Source organism: Prenolepis imparis, unplaced genomic scaffold, assembly GCF_030444845.1.
Source record: "Prenolepis imparis isolate NDT839.2.m4 unplaced genomic scaffold, iyPreImpa1.0 SCAF_14, whole genome shotgun sequence".
NCBI classification, from domain to species: Eukaryota; Metazoa; Arthropoda; class Insecta; order Hymenoptera; family Formicidae; genus Prenolepis; species Prenolepis imparis.
The window spans coordinates 1,928,712-1,956,497 of NW_028141172.1; the positions used below are offsets into that span (position 1 = coordinate 1,928,712).

The 27,786-nt window shown below is 36.8% G+C and overlaps 6 protein-coding genes across 7 annotated transcripts; 4 read left to right on the forward strand and 2 right to left on the reverse strand.

Annotated features, from left to right (window-relative positions):
- Positions 1-3,829, forward strand: C1q-vp (C1q-like venom protein). The gene is made up of 3 exons (XM_083054564.1): positions 1-160; positions 1,494-1,659; positions 1,919-3,829. Coding segments are annotated over exons 1-3 (489 nt in total). The 5' UTR covers positions 1-158; the 3' UTR covers positions 2,240-3,829.
- Adsl (adenylosuccinate lyase) lies at positions 3,380-24,679 on the reverse strand. The gene is made up of 6 exons (XM_083054561.1): positions 24,435-24,679; positions 5,611-5,814; positions 5,178-5,460; positions 4,881-5,032; positions 4,365-4,763; positions 3,380-4,244 (listed from the first exon to the last, which is right to left on the reverse strand). Exons 1-6 carry the CDS (start codon positions 24,588-24,590, stop codon positions 3,981-3,983), a joined length of 1,458 nt encoding a protein of 485 aa, XP_082910687.1. The 5' UTR covers positions 24,591-24,679; the 3' UTR covers positions 3,380-3,980.
- On the forward strand, positions 6,010-9,811 carry Ssk (smooth septate junction protein snakeskin). The gene is made up of 4 exons (XM_083054565.1): positions 6,010-6,168; positions 7,182-7,388; positions 7,647-7,766; positions 8,037-9,811. The coding sequence occupies exons 1-4, from the start codon at positions 6,118-6,120 to the stop codon at positions 8,139-8,141; spliced, it is 483 nt and encodes a 160-aa protein (XP_082910691.1). The 5' UTR covers positions 6,010-6,117; the 3' UTR covers positions 8,142-9,811.
- Positions 11,590-15,418, forward strand: LOC145945506 (uncharacterized). Of its 2 annotated transcripts, none has more exons than XM_083054562.1 (4): positions 11,590-11,963; positions 12,307-12,522; positions 12,967-13,152; positions 14,465-15,418. In XM_083054562.1, the coding sequence occupies exons 2-4, from the start codon at positions 12,433-12,435 to the stop codon at positions 14,684-14,686; spliced, it is 498 nt and encodes a 165-aa protein (XP_082910688.1). In that variant the 5' UTR covers positions 11,590-11,963; positions 12,307-12,432; the 3' UTR covers positions 14,687-15,418. The 2 variants fall into 2 exon arrangements, with proteins under 2 accessions (XP_082910688.1, XP_082910689.1); XM_083054563.1 differs by lacking the exon at positions 11,590-11,963 and adding an exon at positions 12,022-12,223.
- Positions 15,659-21,055, forward strand: LOC145945521 (uncharacterized). The gene is made up of 15 exons (XM_083054583.1): positions 15,659-15,763; positions 15,884-16,054; positions 16,261-16,418; positions 16,496-16,604; positions 16,753-16,968; positions 17,339-17,535; positions 17,599-17,765; positions 18,946-19,108; positions 19,450-19,800; positions 19,934-20,029; positions 20,124-20,193; positions 20,281-20,346; positions 20,420-20,509; positions 20,753-20,839; positions 20,915-21,055. Exons 1-15 carry the CDS (start codon positions 15,659-15,661, stop codon positions 20,996-20,998), a joined length of 2,130 nt encoding a protein of 709 aa, XP_082910709.1. The 3' UTR covers positions 20,999-21,055.
- LOC145945503 (uncharacterized) lies at positions 21,772-27,747 on the reverse strand. The gene is made up of 4 exons (XM_083054560.1): positions 27,125-27,747; positions 25,914-26,389; positions 25,409-25,609; positions 21,772-23,177 (listed from the first exon to the last, which is right to left on the reverse strand). Exons 1-4 carry the CDS (start codon positions 27,333-27,335, stop codon positions 22,074-22,076), a joined length of 1,992 nt encoding a protein of 663 aa, XP_082910686.1. The 5' UTR covers positions 27,336-27,747; the 3' UTR covers positions 21,772-22,073.
- Between the last annotated feature and the right edge of the window lie 39 nt (positions 27,748-27,786).

A 27,786-nucleotide genomic window follows, 5' to 3' on the forward strand; every position in this document is an offset into this window, starting at 1 on the left:
AAAAGGCTAGCATCGACGTGGGACTCGTTAGTTCGGGCCAGGAGGTGATATAAAAGCGTACCGGGATCTGCGTAGGTCCCGGATTCGTTGTCTGTAACACGAAAGGATCAGCTTGATCTAGCGGGGAACCCGTTGCTGCCACACCACTTTTTACCATCATGTAAGTTTTTTTTATACATGTATCATCTTATTATTATATAATTAACACTCGATTTTACCAGGCATTATCCAAAAATTTAGGAAAAATTTCTCCTACAACCATGTAGATAATTTCCAAAAAAGTTAATTAATTAGACTCTTCTTTTAATAAATATAAATTAAGTTTAAAAAAATCTTTTTTTTGTATATTATTTTAGAAAGAAAAATTAAGCTCTAATTATAAATATAGTTGATGGAGTATTCTGATGTTATTTATTCTAGTAGCGAAAATAAACATATTTTGTAAACTGCGTAGTTTCTGATTTGCATGTGAACGTACTCGAGAGGAGAGGATTGCAATAACATCGTAGTAAAGTGCTAATCGATCTTTCTTTGTCACATTACATAAATACAATAATAAAAACGCGATAATCGTCGACCTTGCGACCGGCTTCGCTGCAGTTCCGGCTATCAATCAATCAATGCAAATTATCTGCTTATTAGAATTCCACAAATATTCCCGATATATTATAAACACTTAACGCGAAGTTGAAAATATGACTGAGCGATGTGTCTGTCTCTGATAATCAATGGGTCAACTTTTAGCTTTGAGATCGCGCGTATCGTATCGCAGAATATTTTATTTCGCTTAGAGCGAGAGTTAAATTTCCTCATATCATTTTCTTATAGATAGAAGTTTTATCCTCCATTGTCCGAAGCAGCGTCGAAGCAGCTCCTCAAACTTTAACGCCATTCGATCGCAATTGTGCAAACTTGCATATTTAATTTGTAAATATGGATAATATGATAAAGATTATTTATACATAAAACTTTTTAACGATAATTTTACGAAGCAAGAAACGAGAGAGTAGAATAAAAGACGTCCGCGCAGAGAAGAGACGAACCTGGATATACCTTGGTCGAGAAGTAGCCGCAAGCAGTGAAAGTAGAACTCTAACCGACTGAACTTTATCGGGAATGGTCGACTAGCGATTAAACGTGGAGTCGAGCAAAAAGAAGCGTACAATACATGAGCGTAAAAAATTTTCTTCACACGTCCACGTAACGCCTTACGCAACAACGTATTATCTCTTCTTGACCACACATAGGCGCCTTATGTTATGTTTGTTTCGTTTAATTTCAAAGAGGAACGCTCGATTTTTCTCACCTTAAATCGACAATCGTGAAAATCAGAACTTCGTATATACGAAATTAAATTAGTCGTCCCTTTTTCAGATATTAAAGAATATTTTTTTAGCTCGTTGGGTTTACTAGAGTCAAATCAGTATAGTCAGTACAGAGTCATATTCAATGCGCTGACAAATATATGCACTTACTCATTTGTATTTGAATAGGGTGGTGTGGGCGGTGCTGATATTGGCAGTGGTCGCGTTGACCGATGCAGCGGTACCAGATCCACCGGAAAATCCTGGCATCACTACGATCGGCTCCAAGAAGTTGGCGACCGCCGCCGATTGCGCCGGAGTCGTCGCCTTCTCCGCCACTCAAGGCTCGGTGAATGTAAGTCATCAGCATCGCGATTAATAAAATTAAACAAGCTGAAATTTAAGTAGCTATTATGCAAGAGAATAAAAATCTCCAAATTAGTAGATTACCAGTACTTTAACCAGTTCAGAGACCCAAATAAATATTAATCGTCGCGAAAAGAGGAAACAGCTGATCCGATGATCTTAAACTCCGAGTAGAGAGTGTAATCTAAAATTTTATCATTCTTGTACGCATTTATATATAGAAAGTAATATATGTAAATGTCACGCAGGAAGCTAAACTCGTTCTCGCCGAAACTCTGGTGGACAAAGGAGTCGGCTACGCGGCGGAGACAGGCATCTTCACCACGCATTGTCCAGGTCTCTACCAATTCAGCTTCGCCGGGTACGGTGGCCCGGACCTGCGGTTGACATTGAAACGCAAACTGAACAAGTCCGATAGCTGGAGAACAATTGTCAGCGCTGGTCCGGGCGGAGGAAGCAATCTGGTCCTGTTGGACGTCGAAACCGGTGATCAGCTTGCCGTCTTCGTCGAGTCCGGGAAGATCGTCGACGGGGCTACCTTTACGGGTCATCGCGTTTACAAAAGATAAGCTGGAGCGTTTAAATCTTCAATGGCAGGCTGATCATTATTATGCAAAAAGCGAAATTAAAGTATAACGAAAATCCGTGATATATCGATGTAGGAATATTTGACTAAATTAGAATTTTCTGTTTAAAAATGGTTACTTTATATACGTGACCAATAAAGAACATCGAATTCTTTGAGATTATCTCTCATCTCACAAGTGAGGAATCTTTTGAAAAATAAATAAATCTTTTTATCAAATGTTGCAGATTGAAAAATTAAGCGATAATTAACGATAATGTCAGGCTCTTGAATTGACAAATTCTCAAATCTTTATCCACATACATATGAAGACATCTGAAAAAAATTAAAACGCTTTTGCAAAATCCAAGTACTGTTACGAATATCGACGTTATTTCACTTAAAGAGTTCTCTTGTGTGCCGAAATAAGATTTGTAATTCGTGATTCTAGAACTCTTCGCGATAAATTGAATATTTTGTGATAACTGTTTCTCTCCGTTTTTCAAAATTTCATTGATCGAATAATTTTTAAGCAAGAAGTAAAAACAAATTTCTAAGCATTTTGTAAATTAACAGACTTTTTCAGTTTTTCTATTTACATCCGTCTGTTACTTCTTCCATTTTGCTTTCTAGCATTTTCTTCTTTACACTAACTTTCTCCTCGCTTTTCTCGACTTATTTTTCTCCTTATTATAAATTAACGCAATTACAGATCAACTTTCTCCCTTCAACTTACGCGCATTTTTCTTTCTATATTTTCTTTGATTATTTATGTCTCTAAAATACTTTCTCTAGTCTTAATTGTTCTCTAATGTTTCTGCCGCTGTCTTCTCTTTTGAGAAATTGTTCTTCTTCTCAATTCTTACCTCTACTGCCTGTGTTATAAATTTTATTTCTCCTTGTTTCATATTTTCTTTTTCATCTATCTTTTTCGTGCTTTCTTTTACAATACTTCTCTTTAAAAATATTCTATTATTAAAATTATCATATTTTTACTCTCTTGCTGTTTTCTCTTGTTTCTATCATTTCTCTGTCTTAACCTCATTATTTTTATATCTTCTTTTAATCTCTCTTTCCTACCGAGCTTACACGCTTTTTTGCCGAACTTCTTTTTGTACTCTTTTTCTCTTATAAATGTAATATATTTTTTTCTTTTCAGTTTTTTATTTTTTATTTTAGTTTTATTTTTTATTTCAGTTTTCATTTTCTACTTCCGATTTAATCTGTACATGTCTATTTCTTTTTTCGTCTTTATCTATTTACCTATTTATCTATCTATCTTGTCTATCGATCTGTTTCTATTTTTCTTTCTATCTTTCTCATTCTGTTTCTATTATATAATAAATGTCACAATCATTTGCAGTTACAGTAGTTACGTCGGAGAGAAGAATCGTAAAATTGGTAAAAAAAAAAAAAATAAAAAATAAAGAGAAAAAGATTTTATAGTAACGAAAGAGGAAAGATAGCGATTATAAGACGACAAGAGAACGCGTGCGCGCATCTATGGTGAACAGTGCGATTTATTTTTTTACGAATTATTTTATCAATGTAAGAAATGTTAACAATATGAATAAAATTGTGTATACGCATATAATTTTACAATTTCCTAAAAAAAATATTCCGGCGAAAAGCCAATCACACTCTTCACTCTAAATGATATAATCTGATATCACATATGTATAGATTTCTCTGGAAAAAACACTGAAAGAGATTTTTACAAAACTATTAAATTGCTTCTTCGAAGATCAAATATTGAGTTCGACAGTCTCACTTTCTTGTCCTTCGTAATTTTCAAGTATAGGATACACTTCCTCTTCGAGGAACTCGACGACTTGCTCGGGCGCCCTGCCGACGAAGGTCGCCGGGTCCAGCAAAGCATCCAACTGAAATAAGATCGGCGCAAAGTATGGATCTTTCTCGATCCTATCAACCAGATCGTTATCCAAGCCGTGCTGCTTCACCTGCGCTCCGGCTTCGTGCGATAACACGCGAATCTTTTCGTGGCAAACCTACAACAAGAATTCATAAAAGAATTTGAATTATTAATGCTATAAAAAATATTTTAGAATTTTGATCCAATATAAACATGCTGAAAAAAAAGAGAGAAAGAGAGAAAGTGTGTCATATACCTGTCTGTCGCCGCCGGTCTTCACCATGGCCATTATCACATTCTCCGTGGACATGAAGGGCAACTCTTGCGCCACATGCCTGGCGATGACTTTGGGGTAAACGACCAAGCCCTCGGTGATGTTCTGGAGAGTCATCAGGATCGTGTCGGCCGACAGGAAGGCCTCCGCCAAGGTGAGGCGACGATTCGCCGAGTCGTCCAACGTTCGTTCCATCCACTGGGTCGCCGCGGTCTGAAGGACGTTGTTCACCAGAGTCATCAGGTGACGTGCCACGCTGCAGCATCTCTCGGAGCGCATCGGGTTACGCTTGTAAGGCATCGCGCTTGAACCTATCTGAGTACTCTCAAAGGGCTCTTCGATCTCTTTCATGTTCGCGAGAAGACGAATGTCCGTGCAGATCTGAAGAAAATTTAAAAAAAAAAGACAAATTAATTGGAGACCACACAGGATAATTTTTGTAAGAAAGATATGGATATTTCATTCTTCGACAGAGATAAGCATCAATTTTCGGCTCACCTTGTGAACGGTCGCGCCGAGTGAACTCAAGACGTTCAAGCACTCTATATCGACTTTTCTGCTGTACGTCTGTCCGGTAACGGAATAATGCTTTTCGAAACCAGCCGTCTTAGTGACAAGATCATCTAATCGCTTCACCTTTTCCGCATCGCCTATTAACATTATCATTATTAGAAAAAAACTGGATTTATATTTAGATAACATTTTTTATTCGAGATCGTCTAAGAAGAAAAAATAAATTTCGAGCCTATGTGTTCTCATAATTAATTTTTTTAATGAAATAAAGTAAAAATTAACCATTGAACAGCTGAAGGAAAGACGCTTGGGTACCAGTAGTGCCCTTGACTCCGCGGAATTTGAGATCGTTTCTAGCGCGACGGATGGCTCTTTCGTCCATCAGCAAGTCCTGCAGCCAAAGCGTCGCCCTCTTCCCAACTGTTGTCAGCTGCGCAGGTTGAAGATGAGTGAAACCCAAAGTAGGCAAGCTGCGGTACTCGAGAGCAAACTTGGCGAGATGCCGAATTACGCTGGCCAGTTTTGGGAGCAGTATGTCGAAGCCTTGGCGCAGGATCAGGAGGTCCTTTGCAAGGAAACAATATTAATTAGTTGACTCTATTAATTTTAAAAGAAATTTAATTAAAATTCAGACATGGTTTTTTATAAATATGTCGTATCTCCAGTTCTAGGCGATATCCTAGTACTAAGATTAATTAAACATATATATTATTACCGTATTATCGCCTACATAGCAGCTGGTTGCGCCGAGGTGGATGATGGGTGCAGCCAGTGGACACTGTTCGCCAAAAACGTGAACATGCGCCATCACGTCGTGTCTCGTCGCCCTTTCTTCCTTGGCGACGGCTTCAAAGTCGATGTCGTCCACGTGTGCCTCCATCTCGGCAATCTGCTGCGGCTTGATGGCCAGACCGAGCTCCTGAAACATCGTTGTTGCTGATAAATATTTCTGATCGGTTCCATTATTTATAGGGATCTCGCTCTGCTCTAAAAATGAACGAGAAGCTCGATGTAGAAGCCAATTTAAAATTATCTCTCGATAAGAGATCGCGCATGTGCGTTGATCCTCTATGATTCTTATCCTCGTTTCAACGATACTCTGTATCATCTGATTAGATAAAGAGGGCTTGGTTCTCCGCTTCGGGAAGCGCCCGATAACGAATTTCAGTTTGTTCGTTCATTTTCACGGCGAAAGGTGTTGGAGACCAAGTTTATTGCAAGCATGGTGTCCCTGGAGACTATTGCGAGTATAGTGATCAAAGTGTTAAAGTTGGTGAGACGATAATATTTTGGCTTTCATGTTGTAATCGTGAGAAGTGTGTATATCTGTGGGGAGAGGGGAAGATAGTTTTACAGAGTGTCTGAAGATCATGATATTTTCTTTGCTCAATTTGGAGCAAAAAAAAAACTACTTTTTATCTTCTTATTTAATTTTAAGTGGCTATTATTTTGTTAAAACTTTGACTTACAATTAATTACGAAACTGTTTAATATTAAATGTTAAAAAATTACGAAGAAAGACGTTTAATTAAATCTTTCGCGAAAAGAAAAATCAACTTCTTTCAGGAAACATAATTGTAAAGTTGAATATTAAATAAAATATATCAGAGTGGTTATTTTAATATAATGTAATTGGTTAATGTAACAAAACTAAGTATCGTGTAAAAAAACTTTATTTAGCTTGACTCGTATCGTATATTGTAATTAGCAAATTGTTCAATGAACACGGGTTTGCGGTCAATGATTTCAATCGTGAAAAGGCGTGAGCGGAAAATCATCATAAATACAGTCATTCAAGGGACATTCCTGAGAAACGCATATGATTCATTTCGACTGCCCTTATCGGTTCGTGATAAAGCATGTTTAGTAAGCGATACGCTACGTTGCTTGCATGAAACTCTCTCTCTCTATGAGTGTCCCAGAAAACTTTTATAATGATAATAAGATTATACTAGATTTCGTTTTTCTTCGATCGTCAAATTTTCGAAATTAATTATTTGTTGAAACACAATAAAAAAAGTTTTATCAAATAAAATTTTTATTAAAAGTTATTAAATAGAAATTTTATTACATAAATACGACTTTTAGAATTAAATGTAAAATAAACTCTTATTATTTATTTATCTTCTTCAAGCTTAATTTTCTTAAACTTATTCGATATTTAAAAATAGATAGTTTGTAGAAAATTTATTCTAAACTTTGATAAATATATTGCCTTACTTTTATTGCATAAATTTTTGTATCACTTTACGTACAAATATATTCTCACGATTTGTCGATTTGCAGGTTCTCAACCTCATTATTCTGATCCTGTATCGGACAGGATATGGCGGAGAATTTTTGGGTGTAGGTGGAACATGGAATTTGAACGAGGACAAAAATCCCGATGCTGAAATCGTCGCTTCCGGCGTCTTCGTCGGCTTCTTCATCTACACGAGTGTCGTGCTCGTCAGCTACTGCTTCGGAAATACCCAGCAGAAAAAGACTCTTGTTGTAAGTACTCGTACGTCGACGGACAATTTCAATTAACTAATTACAAATTACACTAAAAAACTATCACAAGAGAATTATAATATCAAAAGAATTTTAAACACATAGAATATATACCAGAAGACGGCAATTTTTTTTCTCTTCATTTAAAAACTTTCTTATAAACGTGAAATCTCCAATTTTTTTTAATCCGTTCAAAAAGATACAGATCTAAAAATTTTGAAATGATTTGATCGAAACAAATGCAATTCTTTTCTACAGGAAATCATCATGAATTTCGTCGGAACCTTCATGTTTGTAGCTGTAGGTGGAACAGCTCTGCACTATTGGCACGGTTACCAGCCTGAACAAAAATTCGTATATGATGCACCAGAGAGGCAGGTAAGTCGAATTTTGAACAAGTGGAGAAAAATCTATAATAAAAAATCTATAATAAAAAAATCTATAATAAAAGCTATTTAAAAAATCAAAGAATACAGATATAAGTTTTCTCAACTATATAACAAGAGAATTATTTTTTACACAAGTGAAAAGAATATAAATTTACAAAAATTAATTTAATATACATTAGACATATATACATATTTTAATTTTAATCATCTGTAGAAATAATTTCCCGAATTATTAACCGAAAAAATTGAATGATTTCAGATCGGCCTTGCTGTGGGCTCGTTATGCGTCTTAGAAGGTGCAACTTATCTGGTGGATCTCATATTGAGTTTCCTCCATTACGCTAAAGGCGAATTTGAGGCATAAGAGAAAAACTATTACAAGATAACGTCGATGACAACAGCGATGATATTTAATAATAATTTCCCTCCGTTTCACTCCATCAAAATCAACTCACGTCCAAAAACTAACGAGTATCGCAAAAGTTTATAGTGTTAAATTAATCGCCAATTATTTCTACATTTCCGAATATTATTAGTCATATTTTAGTACGGCGAGTCTTTTTCCTTTGTAGGAAATGCAAATAATCTTATGCAATTAATCTCCTTCTTCAAACATTAAGAGGAGTCTCTCTTCATTATACATTTTTATACATATTTATTCGTACATCGACACCTCCATATCAAAAACACATGTCTCCCAACAAAATTTCTCACAAAAAATTAATATCAAACTGATTTATAAAATATATTTTTTACATATGTATATATAAGAGAGAATCAATACTTCCAATCCATTTTTATTATTCACGTCTTACCGTAAATCGTTCTCCTGATTTTAAAACAAAGAGGTCGAGTTTTAAAAAAAATCGCATTTGCGACGCCGCTGTGAAATTTTTTTCCTCCATGTCTGGCTTCTCCCTCTCGCACCTTCTCGAACGACCGATAATACGTATCGGGCGATAATTATGCGTGTGACCCCTTTTGTTTAACCGACGCTCTCGGTCTCTGCGAAGGAGAAAATGTAGAAAGCGCGATTGTAGAAACGTTTGCGAGACGGCCCTTCTCGAAATAAACGTTGATTCGTGTTCCACGACGACGTTCCACCGGATGATTCCATCATACCAGGCCCTACTAAGATACCCCGTCCTACCGCATCAATTAATCTATTTGACCCGGCGATCGTCGCGGATGACCGACACGATTGTACATCCACCCACGAGTCGTATATAACATAATCACGTTAATCGCGCAGAGGTCACGCTTAATTTTGCTAAGGTATAAAGCTGGAATAATAATAATAACAGGACAAGTAGATTATTCGCGCTTGAATAGGCATGAGTACTCATGCAAGGAGGGGGGAAAGACTTCATTAGAATAATTTGTGGTTCTAGACGTGAGTAGAGAGATATTTTTTCCCCTCTCTGCAAAAATCGTATTTTTTTTTAGCAAAAAGAAAAAATATATATCGATTACTAGAAATAATCAGAGCTCGAGATGTCTGGAAAATAAGTCAACGCGATAAAAATATAACATTCTTTTCTCTACTGTCGGCGGAGGAGAAATATGTAAGCCTTTGTATAGAGACGAAAAATAATTGTCATGTAAGCTGCGTAAATGTTTCATCGAGGACGAGAGTTGACATAGATACTCAGAAATATCGCGATATGAAAAGTGAAAGATTGCAAGCTAACGTCGTCGTCGTACAACATTTGCGGATCGATATGACGATTCGTTTCTGACAATGTTGGTTAAAGCCAAGTATAGCACTGTATATAGAAACTGCATACAGGTGAAGTAAAGTCGCGTGCTTTCTGTGTAATGAACTTTCTTGCGCATTGAACGAGACGGAAAATTCATAAAGAATTTAATAACTCGCGAACGCGCGCAGAATCTAATTCAATTTCATATTAATTACTTTAATGTTTCATCCTCGATGATAGTTTAACATCTTCGATATATAAATACGATTTTCTAAATATATTAATTTTTAATACAAGATATTATAGTGTCAATAAAATACAACACAATGAAATTGTTTATCTTGATTTATTTTTGAATTTAATTAATCGAGTCAATCAATTTTCTTCTAATAAAGTATATTAATCTTCCGTCTGCAATTATTTTTTCTATACTAACACCATCAGCAAACTGGATCTTTTAAGTTCACTCTATATTATTTTTATGTTCTAGACTTTCAAAAAATCCAAAAAAATTATGAATTATCTGTTAATATCTCTATTACAATATCCAATGGATTTTAAAATCAAATATTAAACCCAATTGTTTATTATACTTTTATACAAAGCAAAATTTAAATAGCAATTTGGAAAAAATTGAAATTTGCCTGTGCCGTAAAAAACCCAGATTGCTGACAAAGGGTTAATAATAATATTCATAATATTAAATAATTATATTAATATTAAAAATATAATATTAATTAAATTTCATATTAATATAATAAATTAATATAATATAATATTAAATAATGTTTTCTCTCTTGTCACAATTAGATTAATAATAAAATGCGGTGGTATAATAATCAGTGCACTGTGCGTCCCACAATCTCGTCCTACAATCGGGAAGTTGTACTTTTATCGTATTCAGAGCTAGAGCATTAAAAGTCCATTAATTGCAGTCCGGTAGACCTACTACTAGTCGCGAGTTAAAAATAATCGCGTTGCCATAATTACGTGAAACGTAATAAGTGCGCGCGCGCATTTGCGTGTAATACGATAGCGAGCCTTTTCAATACACACAAGGTAGGCAATGCAATCTGCGGAATTACGATGTGTCCTTGCACCATACCGCGACGTCAAAATAACGCCGTGAAATAGGATCGAACGTGCTGTGTCGCGAGCGAGGGAAGTCGTTCCCGCGGAAGTTTTCATCGGGAATTCTTTAAAAATAACGCAAACGTAATTAATTAAACGATAAATAAAATGAAATTTCAAAATTTTCAAGTCAAAATTTAATCAAGTTAATTCAATAATTGATTACGTCAATTCAATAATTAAGTTAATTTAATAATTCGGTTAAGCCGAATTATTAATTGAAACGCGGAAGGCAAATGTCTCTGGATTAAAGATTTTTTTTACATTGCATTTTTCTTTGTTTTTTTTTTAATAAATCAAATAATATACTTTGTTAAAAATTAAATTGAAAATTGAAAGATCTTCCGCTGCAAACTTTCTTCCTCGTCTATTAAGTCAACCTGTTGCAGGAAGAAGCTGCAAGAGCTGTCCTTCGACGACTGACTCCGTAATGCACCGTTATTACGTGTCATTTAATCGATGACGCAATAGGGCGTGCACGCAACACGCATAACACGGACACTTCGCGCGTGTCCGTGACACGTTAACAATATACAGAACAGGAAAAAAACGCGACCGGAAATCTGGCGATGTCAAACGCTATCGTGCGTGAAAGAGCCCGACCTCGATACGTTTTCTTGTCGCAGGCAGAGGCAACACCTTTGAAGAGAAGTATGACATCGTTTAATTCCTATTCTTCATCGAGCTCGATATCTAGGGAATTAAAAAAGGAGGGACATATATCTCTCTCCTGCAATCATAGATATGGGATTAATAAGATTTTTGTTGAAAGTTTCGTGGCCACTGAATGAGTGAAAGCCCCGATTACGAAACCTAAGGCCTAGGTGCCTTTGGTATATCGGAGCATCGATTCCTCTCGTCTTCGAATATACCTAGGCCTGACTTGTTTGCTCGCTCGCGCACTCGGGACCTCCAAGTCCGTACTTCGCTTGCGCGAGAATCATAAAGCTCGTAAGTGTCGCGTATACGATACCGTAATACGTTCTGCGTTTCAGTTCGAGCTGCGCCGCTGCAACGTGCGGCACGGTTTCCCTTTGGGATGAGTCAACCCAACCTTGTTATGCGTCAACTAGTTTGTGTTTGGAAAAAATAGAAAAACAAGCGGAGGGAAAGTGCCTCCGAACCCCGGTCTACTTTCTCGAAGGGGGGTAGAAATAAAATAGATAGAATATACGGTATAATCTACGACGATCTGCAACTTGTACTCTTCGTTCGTTACGTTCTTGTAGTAAAGTGTGGTGCGTTGAAGTGAGAGAGAGGTGACGGTGCGACAACACACGTGGACAGGGACGCGTGTCAGGTGATTCAATGGACGGAGTATTTGTTAGTCGACGTACTACTTGAGGCCTATTTAGGTATAATTGCGTATTCATTTCCTTGAAAAAAAAAAAAAAAAAAAAGAATTACGACACTTATAAGACAAAGCGATGAAACATTTGTTCTCCTTGGAATTTATACCTCATTTCGAAAGAAAAATATACGACCTTCCTCGTAATAGATTTTACGACCAGAATTATGCGTGAATATACTAGGAAGAGTGAAATCACAAAATTGAAGAAAATCTTTATTTTGCCGCTCGAATAATTTCGCTTCAGTCTTTCGTTTGTTTCGTCACGTGAGTCGCTTTCCTCGGGTTCAACCCTCCGATTTACATGAGGTCTCCCCTACGCGCGATGTCTATCGCATTTCTGGTTTTAGGGTCGACTAAGACTGCCTAAGAGGGGTTGCGTGCACGCGAGAAAGAAAAGATCGATCGTCATCGAATCTCGCGGTTGAAAATCCTTCAAACTGGGTGACAGAAGGGGAAAGCATCGTAGAGTCAGAATGGCGGACGAAGATCAACAGAGTCAACGCCCGGCCCCCAAACACAAGATCCTGAGTCATCTTTCGGTCGTCATCAAAATAATCGAAGTGGCGAGTATATCTTGAATTAATCGAACAAGATAAGGAAAGAGAGAATTTTGTTTCGTGTTTTTTCTTTTGATACAGGAAATTTTATCAACTCTGCGCGACTCAACTCTCCGTCAACAATCTGGGTCTTTTAAGGCACAAGCAATTTTTCATTTTATTCAAATTTCGCTTTGTATAAACAATTGGGTTCAATATTCGGCTTTAAAATCTATTGGATATTGTAATAGAGTTACTAACAAATAATCCAGAATTTTTTTGGATTTTTGGAAAGTCTAGAACATAAAAGACCCAGTTTGCTGACGAAGAGTTAACTTGTATGTATCTCGATTCGCATTAACTGGGACGATAGTGTTCCTATCTCGGTTTCACGATGCAAACCTGTCGCTTCGCGACATTCAAGCGTCGTAGGCAGTAAACATTTTACGTAATGCCTTCTTCACGATGCAGATTGTGGCCATTTTTGCGATCGGTCTGGCGGTCGATCCGATGAACTCGTTCCAGCGAAGCTTCAACAGGCCGCGATTCAAGCTGGACGATGCCGCCACTATTTACGTTACGGTCGCCGGCTATATTCTCATCAATGCGCTCTTCATCATCAGCCACATGCTCGGCGATCGCGTGCCCAAAAGAACGGTAATGCGACATATTATGAATCTAACGCTAAAATTTAAATGAAAATTAGTTTCAAACTTTCTCTCTCCCTTTCTTTCTTTCTGCGACACATTTTCTGTCTCTAATTTTCCTTACGAAGAACGTAAATGCGCACTTGTACTTTGTACAACCTTGCTTGCGCAGGGTATAAGACAAAAGATTACACATATACAAGGATATAATCTTTACAACCATTAATGTTTAACTATTTTTGATAAGAAAAAAATATCGATTTCGAATTAATCATAGAAACTGTAAAGCTGAAAAACTATTTATGATTCATTAGTTGAATATTTTTCTTTTTTTTAATAAAGAGAAATTGTCACAGGAATAAATTTTGACAGAGAGGAGTGAATATCAATGAAAAAATGATTCGAAAAATTATTTAAAAATATATATAGTAGATTATTCTTTAAAAAGTTATACTTTGTCCATCTTCTGCAAGTATTCAATAGAGATTAATAGCCAATGCGCTGTCATCCTTGTTATGTTATTCTTATGGTAGAAGCTACGTGTGCTGGCCGCAACTAGATACGCCTAGTTCATTTGTACAGCTGAGTCATTATGGACGCAGCGACGACGTATGCGTTAATTAGCGGACGCATCAAGGCCTCGTTACGCGAGGCTCGCTACACATTTCTCGTCTTATAATATATACATAATACTAAACCGAAGAATGTGTTTTCGAATGAAAATATGTGTCATTTCGAATAAACGCGAGACGCGCGTGCAAACTTATCGGAATCGAAGCGAATCGGTCGAGATGTATATCAGCCTGTAAATCATGCGAACGAGAACTTTTTCAACTGTGCAAATTCCACATATAATACGTATCTTATTACGATGCGTGATTGATGATGATGCGACGCCAGCCCAAGATCTTAACAAACAACCTTGGGAAAATATATCTTGATATATTACGTAGTAATAAACGCGACGATAAACAATAATGAGTCACTTTTTTATATATGCAATGAAATATGTAATTTGATCTGGAATTAATGTCAAAGGTCTCGTCGCGTTAATTTTAAACTGGAAATAAAAAATATTCATTCTTCCTCTGTGCAACGAAATTATAATTAAATAAATTAATGAAATACTAAGAGTCATCAAAAGCTATAAATTGAACTGATGGCATTTCAAATGTATAATGCTACATGTAATGATATATCGTGTGTCTTCATTCGTTTCCGTGATAATTAAAAATTAAAAATAGCCGATTGTTGCGTGATTCTATTCACGCGACGAACCGAGAATCGCGAATCTAATCGACACTTAATTTTGATTGTTGCAGCTGCTAATGTTTGCGTCCGTGGGCGCGTTTATGCACGTGGTAGCCGGAGGCCTCATGGTCCACAATTGGCGTCAGATGAACGGTCCTAACTATTACGTGTACAACAATGAGATACATCCTAGCAAACAGTACATGGACATGCTTATATCCGCGGCCGTATTTACGTTCGTCAACGCGGTAGTATTTGTCGCGGAAATTATCGCCGTAATAAGATATTCGTGAATATATATCAAAGGTTTCGTAAAAGATCTGACGGTCCAAAGGAGTCGAGGGACTCGCCAAAATTACGAATAATTTACATTTGAAGAAAAAAAACAACAGATCTTCAATTTCTTTTTAAAATTCATTACGATTGACTTCACCAGTTTTCCGAAATTTGCCTCACAAAAAATGCTAACTAACAAAGTCCAAAATAATCTTAATATTTCATACAGAAATCCCTTCAAAAAGATATTTAATTAACAAATTTAAAAGAAAAAAAATATTGCGTATTATCACGAATTTTAACGGATATTATCTGCTTCGAGGAAAAATGGTAGAATAAATTATAATTTTTTTTTTTTTAATAATAACGTAAATCAATTGACAAGCAAGATCCCCCGTATTTAAAAAACTTAATAATAGTATTATATAATCATCACCATAGTATAGCATATAAGCAACATATCGTGTATATCGTTATTGTTAGAAAAATTAGTGTTAATGTAATAGATTCGTAGATAATATATTATGTAAGACAAGAGACCAAACGCGAAAAATCGCAACGATTGCGTGTACAATCGCAATTTGCAAAAATTTCGTTGCCATTCGTGCAAAGTACATATCATCTATTCGCGTGTGAATCCGTCCAGTAGATTTTGTATATTCAAAGAGCATTTATTTCTACAAAATATTTAATACACAAATCTTGAAGCTACTCTCTTTTAAGCGAAATAAAAAATATTTCTTCTCTCATCTATGTTATTTTTCGCTCTCTCATCTTTACCTATTTTCCTTGGATCAAATTCACAAATAAAAATGGGGGGAAAAAAAACAAATATACACGAAGTTGGTCTTTCCGTGACATAACGATCTCGATCGTAGAAACAAAAATACACGACGTATCTTCGTATAACTGTCAAAAGTTTTAAATAAAGTATTTGTTTTACGTTATGTAATACGTTAATATATAAAATAATCTATAAAAGAGCAAGAATGGCAAGGAGCAAAGAGGCAAAGCACAAACAGGCTGTGCCTCGGCAGCACAGGCCAAACAGATGTGTATCAATTATGATTAAGCCGCTGAGAATATTTGAATTTGTGCGTATCTAATATTATTACATTTTTCAATCCACACACACATTAATCAGAAAAAAATACATTGAAATTAAGATCGATTAATCTCGTCTCGCCCTCTAAAATCTTTTCCTTCGGAAACAGTTCACGGTGTTGTTGGTGTTAGCATTCACGATCTACATGATCGCTATGGAACCCGTACCGATAAGCTTTCTGGCCTGCACTTTCTTGATCGTCTTTTCAGGCGTCTACATCTTCATTTTGGCTGTCGAGCTGATCAGCCACCTTGCCGGCAGCGCCCTGCACATTATTCCGGTAATTTTGTACGTTAAAGGGTACGTTTAAATTTCTAATTTTCGCTGAATTGTCTCAACGAAAATTAGTACTACTTGGAAATTTTATTTTGGAACTTTTCTTTATAATTTATCTTTCTCAAAATGCTCGTCGAAAACCCTATATATTTCACATATATCGCGTATGCAAGATTATATAATTTTCCTTTGTAAAAAATTATTACGCAGATGTGCGTGTTCTCCTTGCTCGGCTTCTTATTTTTCTGCATCGCCGGAATTTTACTAATTTTTTACGACTATACGAAACTCAGCGTGCAACTGGGAACAGTGATACTTTGTTTAATGGCAGCGGTACTCTTCTTGCTCGACTTCACGATGATACTCGCGTGAGTCTCGCGATTATTCATTTATTCTCGAATCTGCGTCAAGAGACGCGGAAGACATAATGTTACGTTTTCTGTAGATTTTGGAAGAGAAAATGCTCCGTCTGCAAACAATGTTGCAATAACGAAGGAGTGGAACATTTGCTTAATTGTCACAGAAACGAAGAACTGAACCCATTCGATGTCAAAGTGAGCGGAGGAAGATTTCTATCTAATATAAAATTCTATCTATTTAATCCATAATAGAGCATGGAAGAATTTTACGCGTATTTAATTGAATTATTTAATTGAATATATTTTGTGTTCTAATTAATGTCTCTCGAACGCAAATGTACAGATAATGAAGCAAGACGTAACGACCAGTCTGAGCGACGTCAGGGTACCCGTCGAATTGAAAGCCGCCATGACGCCCGATCACAGTTACCGTAAGGTCGAATACCCTCGAAGAAGGGAATACATCGATCGTCCCACCTGCGTCTCACCGTCCTTCTGCAATCTCAGCATCGCCCAAATCCAGACGGAACCGCGCGAGACATCCGCCATGGAGAGTCAAGTGAGAGAGCTCGATTTGTGATTTTATTAACCCTTCTGTCAACGCATAATTTTTCACCTTTTCGTCAATATACGAGTATCAACTAATGAGCCAATAGCCGGAAAAAATTCTGACACATTTTTGAAATTGCTTTGGGTACCCGAGCATCCATTCATTGACAGAAGAGCTAATTCTAGCGCGAGTTCTTTACTCGAAAAAAATTCCCTTTGAAAACTCTGATGTCTTGATTGAAAAGGAAAAAACAAAGAACAATCGAAATTTTTAAAGATATATACATGATTGATCAGACTAATTTGCGTAATAATTATTAGCTTTTGTACTATCATTGAAATTCTCTGTATGTGCGTGTATTTTTTTTTTTTTTAATCAGACCCCGAGGACGGTCGTGAAAGAAACGCCGATGCAGACGTACAACAAATGCGAATTTTGCCATCAAATTTTGCAAACCGCCGCGTCACCCGTCACCGAGGAAGGACATTATTCCCACAATCCGTCCCAATTGTCCTCCTATCCGGCCATCGTGCAATTCATCCGCGGAGGAATGCACGGCATGCCGTGTTGTCCCGGGTAAATTTGTACGAGCGATTTCTAACGTACGTATATTATTCAACCCGATCTCTCCTCTCGCAGATGCAAATGCGCAACGGGAACTGCACCGCAGACGCAACAGACGCAACAGCCGAAGCAGCTGCAGCAACAATCTCGACAATTATCATTACAACGTAAGGAATCACCGGTTCGAGCGGTTTCAAAAACCAATAAAACGTCCACGAGTGAGGCGACACAGCAGGTTACGAGTAAATCTGATATACGAAACTGTGTTAAATTCTTATCGTTCAGGGTCAGAAATCTCTGACATTTTTTTCGGGAATAGCTTTTATCTCTGTCTTAATTATTTTGTTACAATCCCAATATATATAATTTTTCTCATTTTGTTTAATCGTTTAATCTAACCGAATATAACGCGTGCGAAGCGAAGTTGTATTATTCTTTTATCTAAAATCTTAAAAATTGCAATGCATACAAAAATATATTAATTATACAATGTATAAAAACTCAATATTTACATCTTTAACAGAATGCGAACAAAAAAATAGAATTTTCTACAAGAATCTTGATCAAATTACCTACGCTCTACGCTTTCATTAGACTCACACGTCCCCACGCGTCCACCACGCTGCGCGGCTCGCGCGAGACTGATCATCAGTGTCGTAGCTGCGATATATCGCATGAGGATCAGTCTCGCGCGAGGCGCGCAGCGTGGTGGACGTGTGGGATGCGCTATTCTGAATGGAAAGGATAGAAAGAGAGAGATGCTTTCGTCGAGTCTAGTTCAGCCTTGGCTGCGAAGTTGAGTTGGCGACACCACTGCGCAGAATCTTGCGTCGGTGGTGGGGATTAGTCTCGCGAGAGACGTGCAGCGTCGTGGACGTATGGGACGCACGTCTAATGGAAAGGACAGAAAGAGAGAGATGTTTTCGCTGGTCCGGTCGTTCTTGGCTGTGAAGCTAGGTTTCGCCGTCAGGTGGTGACACAGACACCGCTACTCAGCGTCTTACGGTCAATCCAGTTCAGACAGTCTAGTCCAGTCTCGCGCGACACGTGCAATGTAATGGATGTGTATGCGCGAGTCTAATGGAAGATTCTTGTAGAAAATTCTATTTTTTGTTCTCTTGAATTTTTATGCATTGCAATAATTAATTGCATTAATATATTTTTATGCATGCGTTGCAATTTTTGAGATCTTACCAAAGAATAATGTAACTTCGCTTCGCGCGCGTATATATATATAGAAAAAGAGATATATGTATATATATGATTTATAACTCTGATATATCGATATAATTTTTTTTAGGATTGCAGTACTATTCCCGAAAAAGATAAAAGATAAATTTTTCAAGCCGTTTTATTCTTTATATATATTATATGTATATAAATCTGATCCTGAATCTCTCGCGGTATCCTTGTAGTGTGCATAATTGTTTATATTAATTGTCAAAGATTTTAAGTCCGGAACCACCAATAATCCAACAAAATTAAAGACTGGAATCACGCAAACTGTCACGAGACTTAATCTCGCTTCCATCTACATGAAACCGGATAAGATGCTGACATCATCGAATAACTCAGTAAATCCCGCGTACGCGCGTTGCAAGTTTATCTAAAAATTCCTGAATATAATTACACGAGTGTGTTCCATCGAAGATATTTATAAAATATAACAAATACAATTGTCTCAATTTAAATATTGGAAATAACAATTTAGACTTATGGTCTAAATTATAATTTGACAATTTACTTATAGTAGATATATAATCTAAATTGTAATTTCCAATATTAAAAAAGTTGTTATATTTGTTATATATATATATATATATATATATATATATATATATATATATATTATTCATGACATTAATTGGATTAATTATAAATATAATTAATTAGACCGTACACATATATAAATATAATTAATTTCAGATCTGACAATGAGCCAAAAGTCGACACAACAGAGATAAAGAGAGATGGAAATCCATCAAGCCAATCCGATCAAGAGTTGACGAAAGAGATAATTACGATGCTCGCTAAAGGCGAGGAGCCCGCGACAATCGAAGAGATGATCATCGAGACCATCGACGGAAAGAGAAGGAACGTAGAGAGCACGAAGGAAGGGAAAGAGGAGCTGGTCGAAGGAGTTGAACACAACGGCGGAATTGAAAGAAGTAAAGGGGGAGGAGCAGAGGAGCGCCGAATTACAACCTGTTATCAGTTTACGCGCGCGTTAGATGAAGGAAGCGTGTCGCACCTGAAGGGATCGCCGAGGCATCAAATGTAAGCGAACGTGTCGTCTTCAAGGCGACACGACTTATCGATTTAGCTGTTGTACGTATTGCACAGCTGAATCGATTGTCGTTGCAATGTCTAAGAAAATAAATACTATAATTTGGGATCGTTTTTCTTTTAGAATTTCTACGTTGATTTCGCCGCTCGTCAGCAGCAGGATGAAGCCTAAAACATACTTGCATCTGAAATCGAACAAGATCGACCCAATCAGAGACGCGTAAGCAAGCGAGAACTCTCGTAAATACACGATAATGAATATACTATATAAATATACATTATAAATATAAAAATAATTTCAACTATTATTTTAGAGATATATCAGACGAAAATTCCGTGTCAGCAGCAACATCGAGGACATTTGTTAGCCCGGCTGTCCAAAAAGTATTAAAAAGAAAAAAAAAACGTAGAATTATATTAAATCCTAAAAAATACATTACAACAGAATATCACGATCTTATCTTATTCTAGGACGAACGTGTTGAATCGATCGAGCACCAAACGAAGGACATTTGTTCGCACTGCAAGCGACTTCAGGTGACTTCAGAACGCGATGGCTTCGTTATATTCTGAAAATTTCTCACTCATTGTCAATTGCATATATTTTCAGAGTTCAACACCAACTTCGGCAAACAGCTGCATCATCTTCAAAGACAAAAAGGGAAAATACTTCTGCGAGTTCTGCGCTCCGTCAGACAAGGTAAATATATCCTACAATTTATGTGTATGATAAAAATTATTATTTAAACTTTGGACGGAAAAAATTCTTCCTTGTGTTACAAACGTCTGGCTAAAACAGATTTACGTATGAAATCGTGCGCAAACGAAACAATAAAGATTCTCTCTTTGGTAGTTAAATTGATAGATGAAAGAGCAAATTTTTTAAGTACTCGATTTGCTTTAAAAAAAAAAGAAATATTCTCTTTGTCGATGATTTTTTTAGATAACGAGCAGGCTCGAAATCAAGGACCTGAAGAAGCTACGGTGTGCCAATTGTCGATTATCTTTTCGTCCGCGAGGCGTCAAAACCGTAAGTGTTAAGAAATGCCGATCTGTCTGTCCGATAATGAAAATGATCGATCAAAAATATATTTTCTATTCGCAGAATATTAAATTGAAACCGGACGCATGTCCGAAATGCGGTCAATCGCAGAGACAGACGGCGGCTTCTTCTCCATCCTCCATGTAAACGCGTCGCAATTACATTGTGCGTACACAATTACAGATATCACGTCGATAGAGTAGATATTGCGGAAGCGTCGATATATCGTGATTGTCTTAAAAATTCATTCCTTACAATATAATAATATAATAAGTCATTAGGAACAGCGATAAGAAATAAAACGTATATTCGTTTTCCTTCTTTCGCGTAAATGCTAAGAATGGAGTACGAGAGAGGGAGATCGCATTTGTTGATTATTAACTGTAACTTAATGTAAGATAATATCGGGGGAACACATGATTCGTACCTTCTTTTGTAACATGATACCAATTTCCGTCCTGTAATCAGCTGTAATGTCGTAATGTGTAGCGCCACACTTTCCATTATTTTTACTCTCATTTTTATATTTTTGTGCAGTCTTGTATCGTTAAAATATATATATATATAGAACGATTTCGAATATAATATTGCATAATTTCTGATATAACGCGTTCTCCAGAACTTTCTTCTCGCCCCGAACGCGTGACGATAAAAAATAAAAATATAACGATAAAAAATCTGAGAGATCTCTTAAAAAACCACGCGATTGTTGAAATAATACTCAGATCAGGGCTCCTATTTTACCTCCCCTAAATAAGTATATAGTAAGTACGTTCGCAGCAACGCACATGAAACTTAATCCGATATATAAATCTGTCGTTTTACTAAACGAGATCATGCGCATTAAAAGAAAAAAAAAGAAAAAAAAAATAAATCTATACCAACGATTTTATACGCGGTTTCAAAAAAATGCTAGTACTAGATTGCATCATTAAAATAATAAATAATATAACTCTTTATATAAAACGAGTTATTAAACTAAGAAGAAACTAGATCGAGCTCTTAAGCAACGCGTAAAATAGATCCTTACGCTACTTACATGCGAATCTTTGGCAGCATCGATAAAAAAAAGAGAAATATCCTAATATAATTATCCCCCGTTAAGTGCGCGAAGTAAAACGTAAAAACGCCTTCTTTGGTATCTCTAGCGTCGTTTTTTAAAATCTGCGTAAAGCGATCTTCAAAAGAAAAAGAAAAAGGTAGGAGGAAAGAAAAATCCGAATCACAACCAAGCGCGACCGGTCGTCGTCTGCTTCAAGATCGGTCTAGGACGTTTCTCGTCGTTTATCGCGTCGAACGAGACAAGATACGGCGTCGTTCCGTTGTTCTCCGACGCGTAGATCGGCGTAAAATTCAACACGATGTTCGGCGAATAATTTGGAATATAGCCGGACGCGGTGTTGTCAGCTTCCGGCTTCGCTAAAACTCCCTCGCGCCGGAAGTCGCCGTCGATGAAATTTTCCTTGTCCATCGCGGATCCCGGCTGGTTGTACCAGAAATTAGACGATCGGCAATCGGGATTTGCGAACAAAGGCACGCCGGTCAGCTCGTCGGGAAGACGATTGACGAACGAGGGCTGCGGATAATTAATGATCGCGTCTTTCGGATACAAATAATTCTGATGAGGTTGCAGGAGGACGTAGCACGACGCGGGATTCCGATGCGGTACGACTTGATACGGGATGGCGTCGCCGATCAGCTGATTCTGATCGATCGTCTTGCCGCAAGAGCGATAGTTCTGACACGGGTGGCGATAATTCGGGACACTGTTCGGCTGTCGATTGCCGATACCCCTATTGAGAGACAGTGTTTTCGGCAACGAATATCTCGCGTCGTTCTCCGACTCGCACGTCGTGTTCGATTCCTTCGAGCTGCCGGAGTTTGCGGACGAGCCCGACAACTGGGAGACCAGATTAGAATTCCACATGTCGAAGTTCCGGAAGCTGTCCGCCGCGTTAATGACATCGCTCTTCTGCTGATCCTTGGCAACGTTCGGGAACTGCACGTTATTGTCATTGATATCTGTCAGCGTCTCAATCTTTTCGTTGCGCGATGACAGATCGTCGTCCAAGGTCGCCGACATGCTTAGCATAGTGGCGTAACGAGTATTTCTCGAGTTCCGATTAGATTTGACGGGGTTGCCTTGATCGTTGCCTTGATTGAAACCGGGTGACGACGGCGGGCAGATTGGCGGAAGTTGCTTCTGGCAATGATTAAGCTCGCTCTGCGTCGGAGTCAACGATGACATAGGCGTCTTCTTAGGTTGCAAGTACTTTCGGACAATGTGCACGTCGCCCTTATCGTCTACCGTGCCACGATCTTCGTACTGATAATACGAATATTCCAAGTTCGGGGAGAAAAGTTAAATTTTGCCCAGACAATATGATGTAGGTCTGGCTGCACCGATGTTTATCAATCTCGAGATAACACAAAATTTAAAAGATATCTCTAAAGAATGTCTTCGAAAGACATCACAATTTTTTTGGATTTTCTTTTTTGAATATATTGTGATTTTTTAAAAATATTCTAATCAGACAATACAAAGATTAATCCATATATTATTTTTTGTATCGTTTATGTTTATAATAATAAAATAAATGTGATATGAAAAGAGAAACTACTTTCAAGTTAATTGATATCTATTAATTGATGTCGGTGCAAACCAATTATATTGTTGTAAATAATCACCAGAATACGAAGAGAGTTCAAGCATCACGAGAAAACAGTTCGTCAAATGTTTTATATATTTTTTTTTGTTATAAAACGAGGACTGTAAACAAGATTATAAAGTAATGTCATATTGGAATGCGCACTTTATTGTTTCTTTAAACTTTTGATATCTTTCGACATCTTTTGATCAAGTGAGAATTATACATTTCTTAATCGACCTTATCGAATTTTTTTGAAGTTCTTGTAATGGAGTTGAAAATTGTATAAATGCATATTAATATATTCCTCATTGGATAATTAATTATAATCTATTATATAATCTATTTATTATAATAATTATAATCTTTTTTTTCTCTTGAGCTATTTTACGCTAAGATCTTTCGTCTTAAGATGACGTTTCGAATAACCTTCGTGGACCAGATAACATGTTTTCGAAATATCATAAATCGATAAGATGTGAGGCAATATAAATGCGTTAAAAACAATTTCATAATCTTCTTGCAAAGCACATTGCCATATATTTATTTGTCATAGATAAGTAGAGAGAATTTTTCTATCCAAAATATTTTTTATATTCATATATTATTTATTATTTCATATATTCATATTTTTCATAAAAATCTCTCATTTATAAAAAATTCTAGAGAACGATTTCGAAGACGAAACGTGTCTTGGAAATTTTCTAAATCACGTATCTAATTTTGATCGGATATAAATATAGATTGTAATCATAGAATCAATATAAAGAGAGTTTCTTTTCATCTTATATTCATCATATACTCTTCACAAGAGTCTGAAGAACGTAAGATTCAAATATAAGATTATATTCGTAAGGAATGCATAATGTCAATAATGTAAAATACAAACAAATAATACCGGTGAATGAATCGTGTACTTTTTTTATCGCACATACCATTTCAGCCTTGGCCAGATAGATCCAGAGCTTGCGCCACGTGCTGAATTTATTTTGGTCACTGAAATTGTACCGCATCTCCTTGGAGGCGTATCGAGTCGATAGAGGACTGCGATAATCGCAATAATCGCTGTTCTGCACTTTCGAAACACTCATCGTGCGATTGAGAGAGAAATTCGCGGAGTGAAAGAACTATCCGACGCGACCGCATGAATGAAACTACGTCGACCAGCTGATGTGGCTGATCGATATCGCCGAGTCTGGCCGAATCTGACCGAATGGAAATGAATGAGAATGATAAAAGGAGCGCCTCGTGACGAAAATCGCGTGAAACTACTTCAAAGGAGCCGCTAAATTCCGTCGATAATCAGGCAATTTGAAATATTAAAATATTATTCAATGAAATCACGTGTCATTAACTTTTCAGCTACGATCTTAGCGTAATAAAAGCGTCAATCAAAGTTTAAGGTTGCATTAAAAATATTTGTATCTTAAACATTTCATTCATGTTGGTCTCATCTAATCTCTGTATATCAATTACACGCATTCCAATATGACATAATAAATAATAATAAAAAAATTAGCATAATAAAAAAAACAAGACTCTTGTAAATTTCATAAACATTATATGAATAAATAAATGTAATATATATAATTTGAGTAAATCTCTCGTTTTCACGAATATCGAAAAATTATAATTGCTACCGACTCTCTTCGTTTAGTTTCGATTTTAATTGAAGCAGCGTTATACAAAAAGATTTATGCTTTTAAAAATATAATTTTAAGAAAGTTAAAATAATTATTTAAAAAATTATATTATGTGTTTCTTTTACAAATAAAATTATTAATTTTCTGTAATAAAAAAGAAATGGCCAGAAATAGAATTTAAATTTTAGTGCTTCAATTTCAATCGTTGAAAAATCTGATGTGTTCCTAGGAAAAACCAAGAAAAAAAATAAAAATTGTCCACTCACCACATTAGAAGGATTCCAATCGACACGCGCCCATTCCACGTGTACTTCGTTGCACTTGAAAAGTTTTTCGGGTCTCAATTTTCGTCTCGCCAAAGCTGCGTTTCGATGCGATTTAAAGGAAACTATAGCGTAAGCCGCGTCGTGATTCGGAAATCGATAAATGGACACATATTCGATATCCCATGCTGATGCGTAGATCACCTGGTCGCATACGAAAAAAAAAAGAAAGATTCAAACATTTTAATAATAATAAAAAATAAACAAGAAAGAGAAGAGTAGCAGAGGGAAAAAAATATTTTTTTCTAAATTAAGCTCTCAATATTATAATATATTTAACGCGAAAAAAAATGACAAAAGTAAGCAGAAAAAATACAAATTTTAATAAATAATCTCACGTGTCAAAATATAAGCTCCGGCTAAAAATACGAGATATTAGAAAAAATATTAAAAAATATAAAAAAATATGAAATAAATATTTAAAAAAATAACAAACAAAAGAACTTACTCTGACAACCTCCTCCGACGCGATGTACCACGGCAATGGACCAATGTAGAGCTTGCACTTGTTGACGCTTGCCAAGACCCGTATCTTCTTGCCCGGCGAGATCTCGAATTGATCCAGCTGGACGATGGCGCGTCCCGCATCCTGCGGATTCGTGTACATGATGAAGCAGTAGCCTCTCGTCAACTCGGCCATGTCGACCATCAGCCGTATCTGGAAGACCTCGCCGATCGTCTTGAACAGCGGGTACAAGGTGTCCTCGTAGATCGTCTTCGGGATGCGGCCGACAAAGATCTCGCAATCGATACCGGGCGTCGGCCCGGTCCATCGGATCGGCTGTATGCTGAGGATCCTCTGGCCGTTTATCTGCGTCGAGGCTAATTTATATTCGTGCAGAAGCCGAAGAACGTTTTTGTGCGTCTGCAATTGTCGGCGTAACGCGGGACACATGAGCGAGGCCTTTGGATTATTCTCGCTTCCTGCGCATTATTAAAGACACAGATGTTAGATTAAGAGAAGTGAGATAAATTTATTAGGAACAAGATATATTTTGATTCTCTTCCAAAAAAAATTTCGCGATCCAGATATAAATACATATGTAACATTTATCTTCGAAAATATTTTAGTATCATATTTTAATGTAGATTAATATAATAAAATTGTATCGTTTTGATTGAGAAAAGAACAAGTTTTTTTCAGTAATAAGACAATTACTATTGACATTATTTTTATTAAATCTGGATTGCTTCACAGTATGATATGTGATGTAAAATTGCAATATTTCGAGAGTGATATATAAATGCAATTTTAATGAAAAAAATATAAAGTAAATATAAAAAATTATTTTTAAATATAAAATATATTTAAAAAATAACGAACAAAAAACTAACTACATAATCTTAATTGAATATGAATTGATCTATTTAAGGAAACGTACAGTTACACTTTTGTTTGCATATACGATACACACACTAATGATAAACACCGTGTAACCGTATCCATGGCAAAGTTATTGTCCGAAATAAACACACGACATACATGTATGTACATACATACACATACACACTATCTCTCATCTTTCGACGTGCTCTCGTATCATTTCGGAAGAGACTGGAATATTTTTACTTACAACGCGACGTATCAATATATGTATATCGCGAGCGATTAAGACGCAAATTGCGCGCAATTAAAGAGAGGAACAAAGCATTTCTCACCGTTGTCGAAATTTTCCAGATCGAGGGACGTCTCCTGGTCCACATCCGTCCTGCTTTCGTTGTCGGACGTGGGATAAGACCACACGATGGATTCCTCGCTCCTCGACTTCCTCATCCTCTCGATCTCGCGCTTATTGTTCTCCTTGTTGCCGCCGCTTCTCCTCCGATTGTTTCCTCTGCGGCCGCCCTTTGATTTATTATTGTTCTCCATCTTCACGCGCGATATCCCGATCAATAAATCGATATCAGCTGGTTCAAGATGACTTTTCGCGAGCGGTCACTGACATAAGAATAATATATACATACACGTATATATGTATTATAAATGTAATTTATATATATGAATAATATATATTTTCTTATGTATCTCTCAAGTCTATTGCGGGTCCTTGAGAATCGATCTATTGACGCGAAGCGACGAGACGAGACGAACTCTTATCCTGCCGACGAGAAGAACAGGATTGCGCTCGCTCCGCTCGATCATCGGGAAAGAACAAGGATTTCGGATGCCCGTCAGGATTGGCGGACAATTTAACGTGGAAGGGATGATAGGTTCGTCTCTTTTCTCCACGCATGTTGCATGTCTCCTTCTTCGGACCAGAAGAGAACCGATATTACACCGGCTCGACTTTCGTCTGTTGTTCATCCGCCGACGACGGCGG

What these genes read in the sequence shown, in the direction of transcription:
- LOC145945503 (XM_083054560.1), bottom strand. Translation starts at nt 27,335, where the DNA reads ATGGAGAACAATAATAAATCAAAGGGCGGCCGCAGAGGAAACAATCGG. An exon ending in TCTGGAAAATTTCGACAACG is followed by an intron (nt 26,390 to 27,124) that starts GTGAGAAATGCT and finishes AATAATGCGCAG; the next exon opens with GAAGCGAGAATAATCCAAAG. An exon ending in CGTCGGAGGAGGTTGTCAGA is followed by an intron (nt 25,610 to 25,913) that starts GTAAGTTCTTTT and finishes GTATGCGACCAG; the next exon opens with GTGATCTACGCATCAGCATG.
- C1q-vp (XM_083054564.1), top strand. An exon ending in CCACTCAAGGCTCGGTGAAT is followed by an intron (nt 1,660 to 1,918) that starts GTAAGTCATCAG and finishes AATGTCACGCAG; the next exon opens with GAAGCTAAACTCGTTCTCGC.
- LOC145945521 (XM_083054583.1), top strand. Translation starts at nt 15,659, where the DNA reads ATGGCAAGGAGCAAAGAGGCAAAGCACAAACAGGCTGTGCCTCGGCAG. An exon ending in CGCTGAGAATATTTGAATTT is followed by an intron (nt 15,764 to 15,883) that starts GTGCGTATCTAA and finishes CTTCGGAAACAG; the next exon opens with TTCACGGTGTTGTTGGTGTT. An exon ending in CGCACTGCAAGCGACTTCAG is followed by an intron (nt 20,347 to 20,419) that starts GTGACTTCAGAA and finishes ATATATTTTCAG; the next exon opens with AGTTCAACACCAACTTCGGC.
- LOC145945506 (XM_083054562.1), top strand. Translation starts at nt 12,433, where the DNA reads ATGGCGGACGAAGATCAACAGAGTCAACGCCCGGCCCCCAAACACAAG. An exon ending in TCATCAAAATAATCGAAGTG is followed by an intron (nt 12,523 to 12,966) that starts GCGAGTATATCT and finishes TTCACGATGCAG; the next exon opens with ATTGTGGCCATTTTTGCGAT. An exon ending in ATCGCGTGCCCAAAAGAACG is followed by an intron (nt 13,153 to 14,464) that starts GTAATGCGACAT and finishes TGATTGTTGCAG; the next exon opens with CTGCTAATGTTTGCGTCCGT.
- Adsl (XM_083054561.1), bottom strand. Translation starts at nt 24,590, where the DNA reads ATGAGTGTTTCGAAAGTGCAGAACAGCGATTATTGCGATTATCGCAGT. An exon ending in GCTATGTAGGCGATAATACG is followed by an intron (nt 5,461 to 5,610) that starts GTAATAATATAT and finishes TTCCTTGCAAAG; the next exon opens with GACCTCCTGATCCTGCGCCA. An exon ending in TTTCCTTCAGCTGTTCAATG is followed by an intron (nt 5,033 to 5,177) that starts GTTAATTTTTAC and finishes TAATGTTAATAG; the next exon opens with GCGATGCGGAAAAGGTGAAG.
- Ssk (XM_083054565.1), top strand. Translation starts at nt 6,118, where the DNA reads ATGGTGTCCCTGGAGACTATTGCGAGTATAGTGATCAAAGTGTTAAAG. An exon ending in TGATCAAAGTGTTAAAGTTG is followed by an intron (nt 6,169 to 7,181) that starts GTGAGACGATAA and finishes GTCGATTTGCAG; the next exon opens with GTTCTCAACCTCATTATTCT. An exon ending in ATGATGCACCAGAGAGGCAG is followed by an intron (nt 7,767 to 8,036) that starts GTAAGTCGAATT and finishes GAATGATTTCAG; the next exon opens with ATCGGCCTTGCTGTGGGCTC.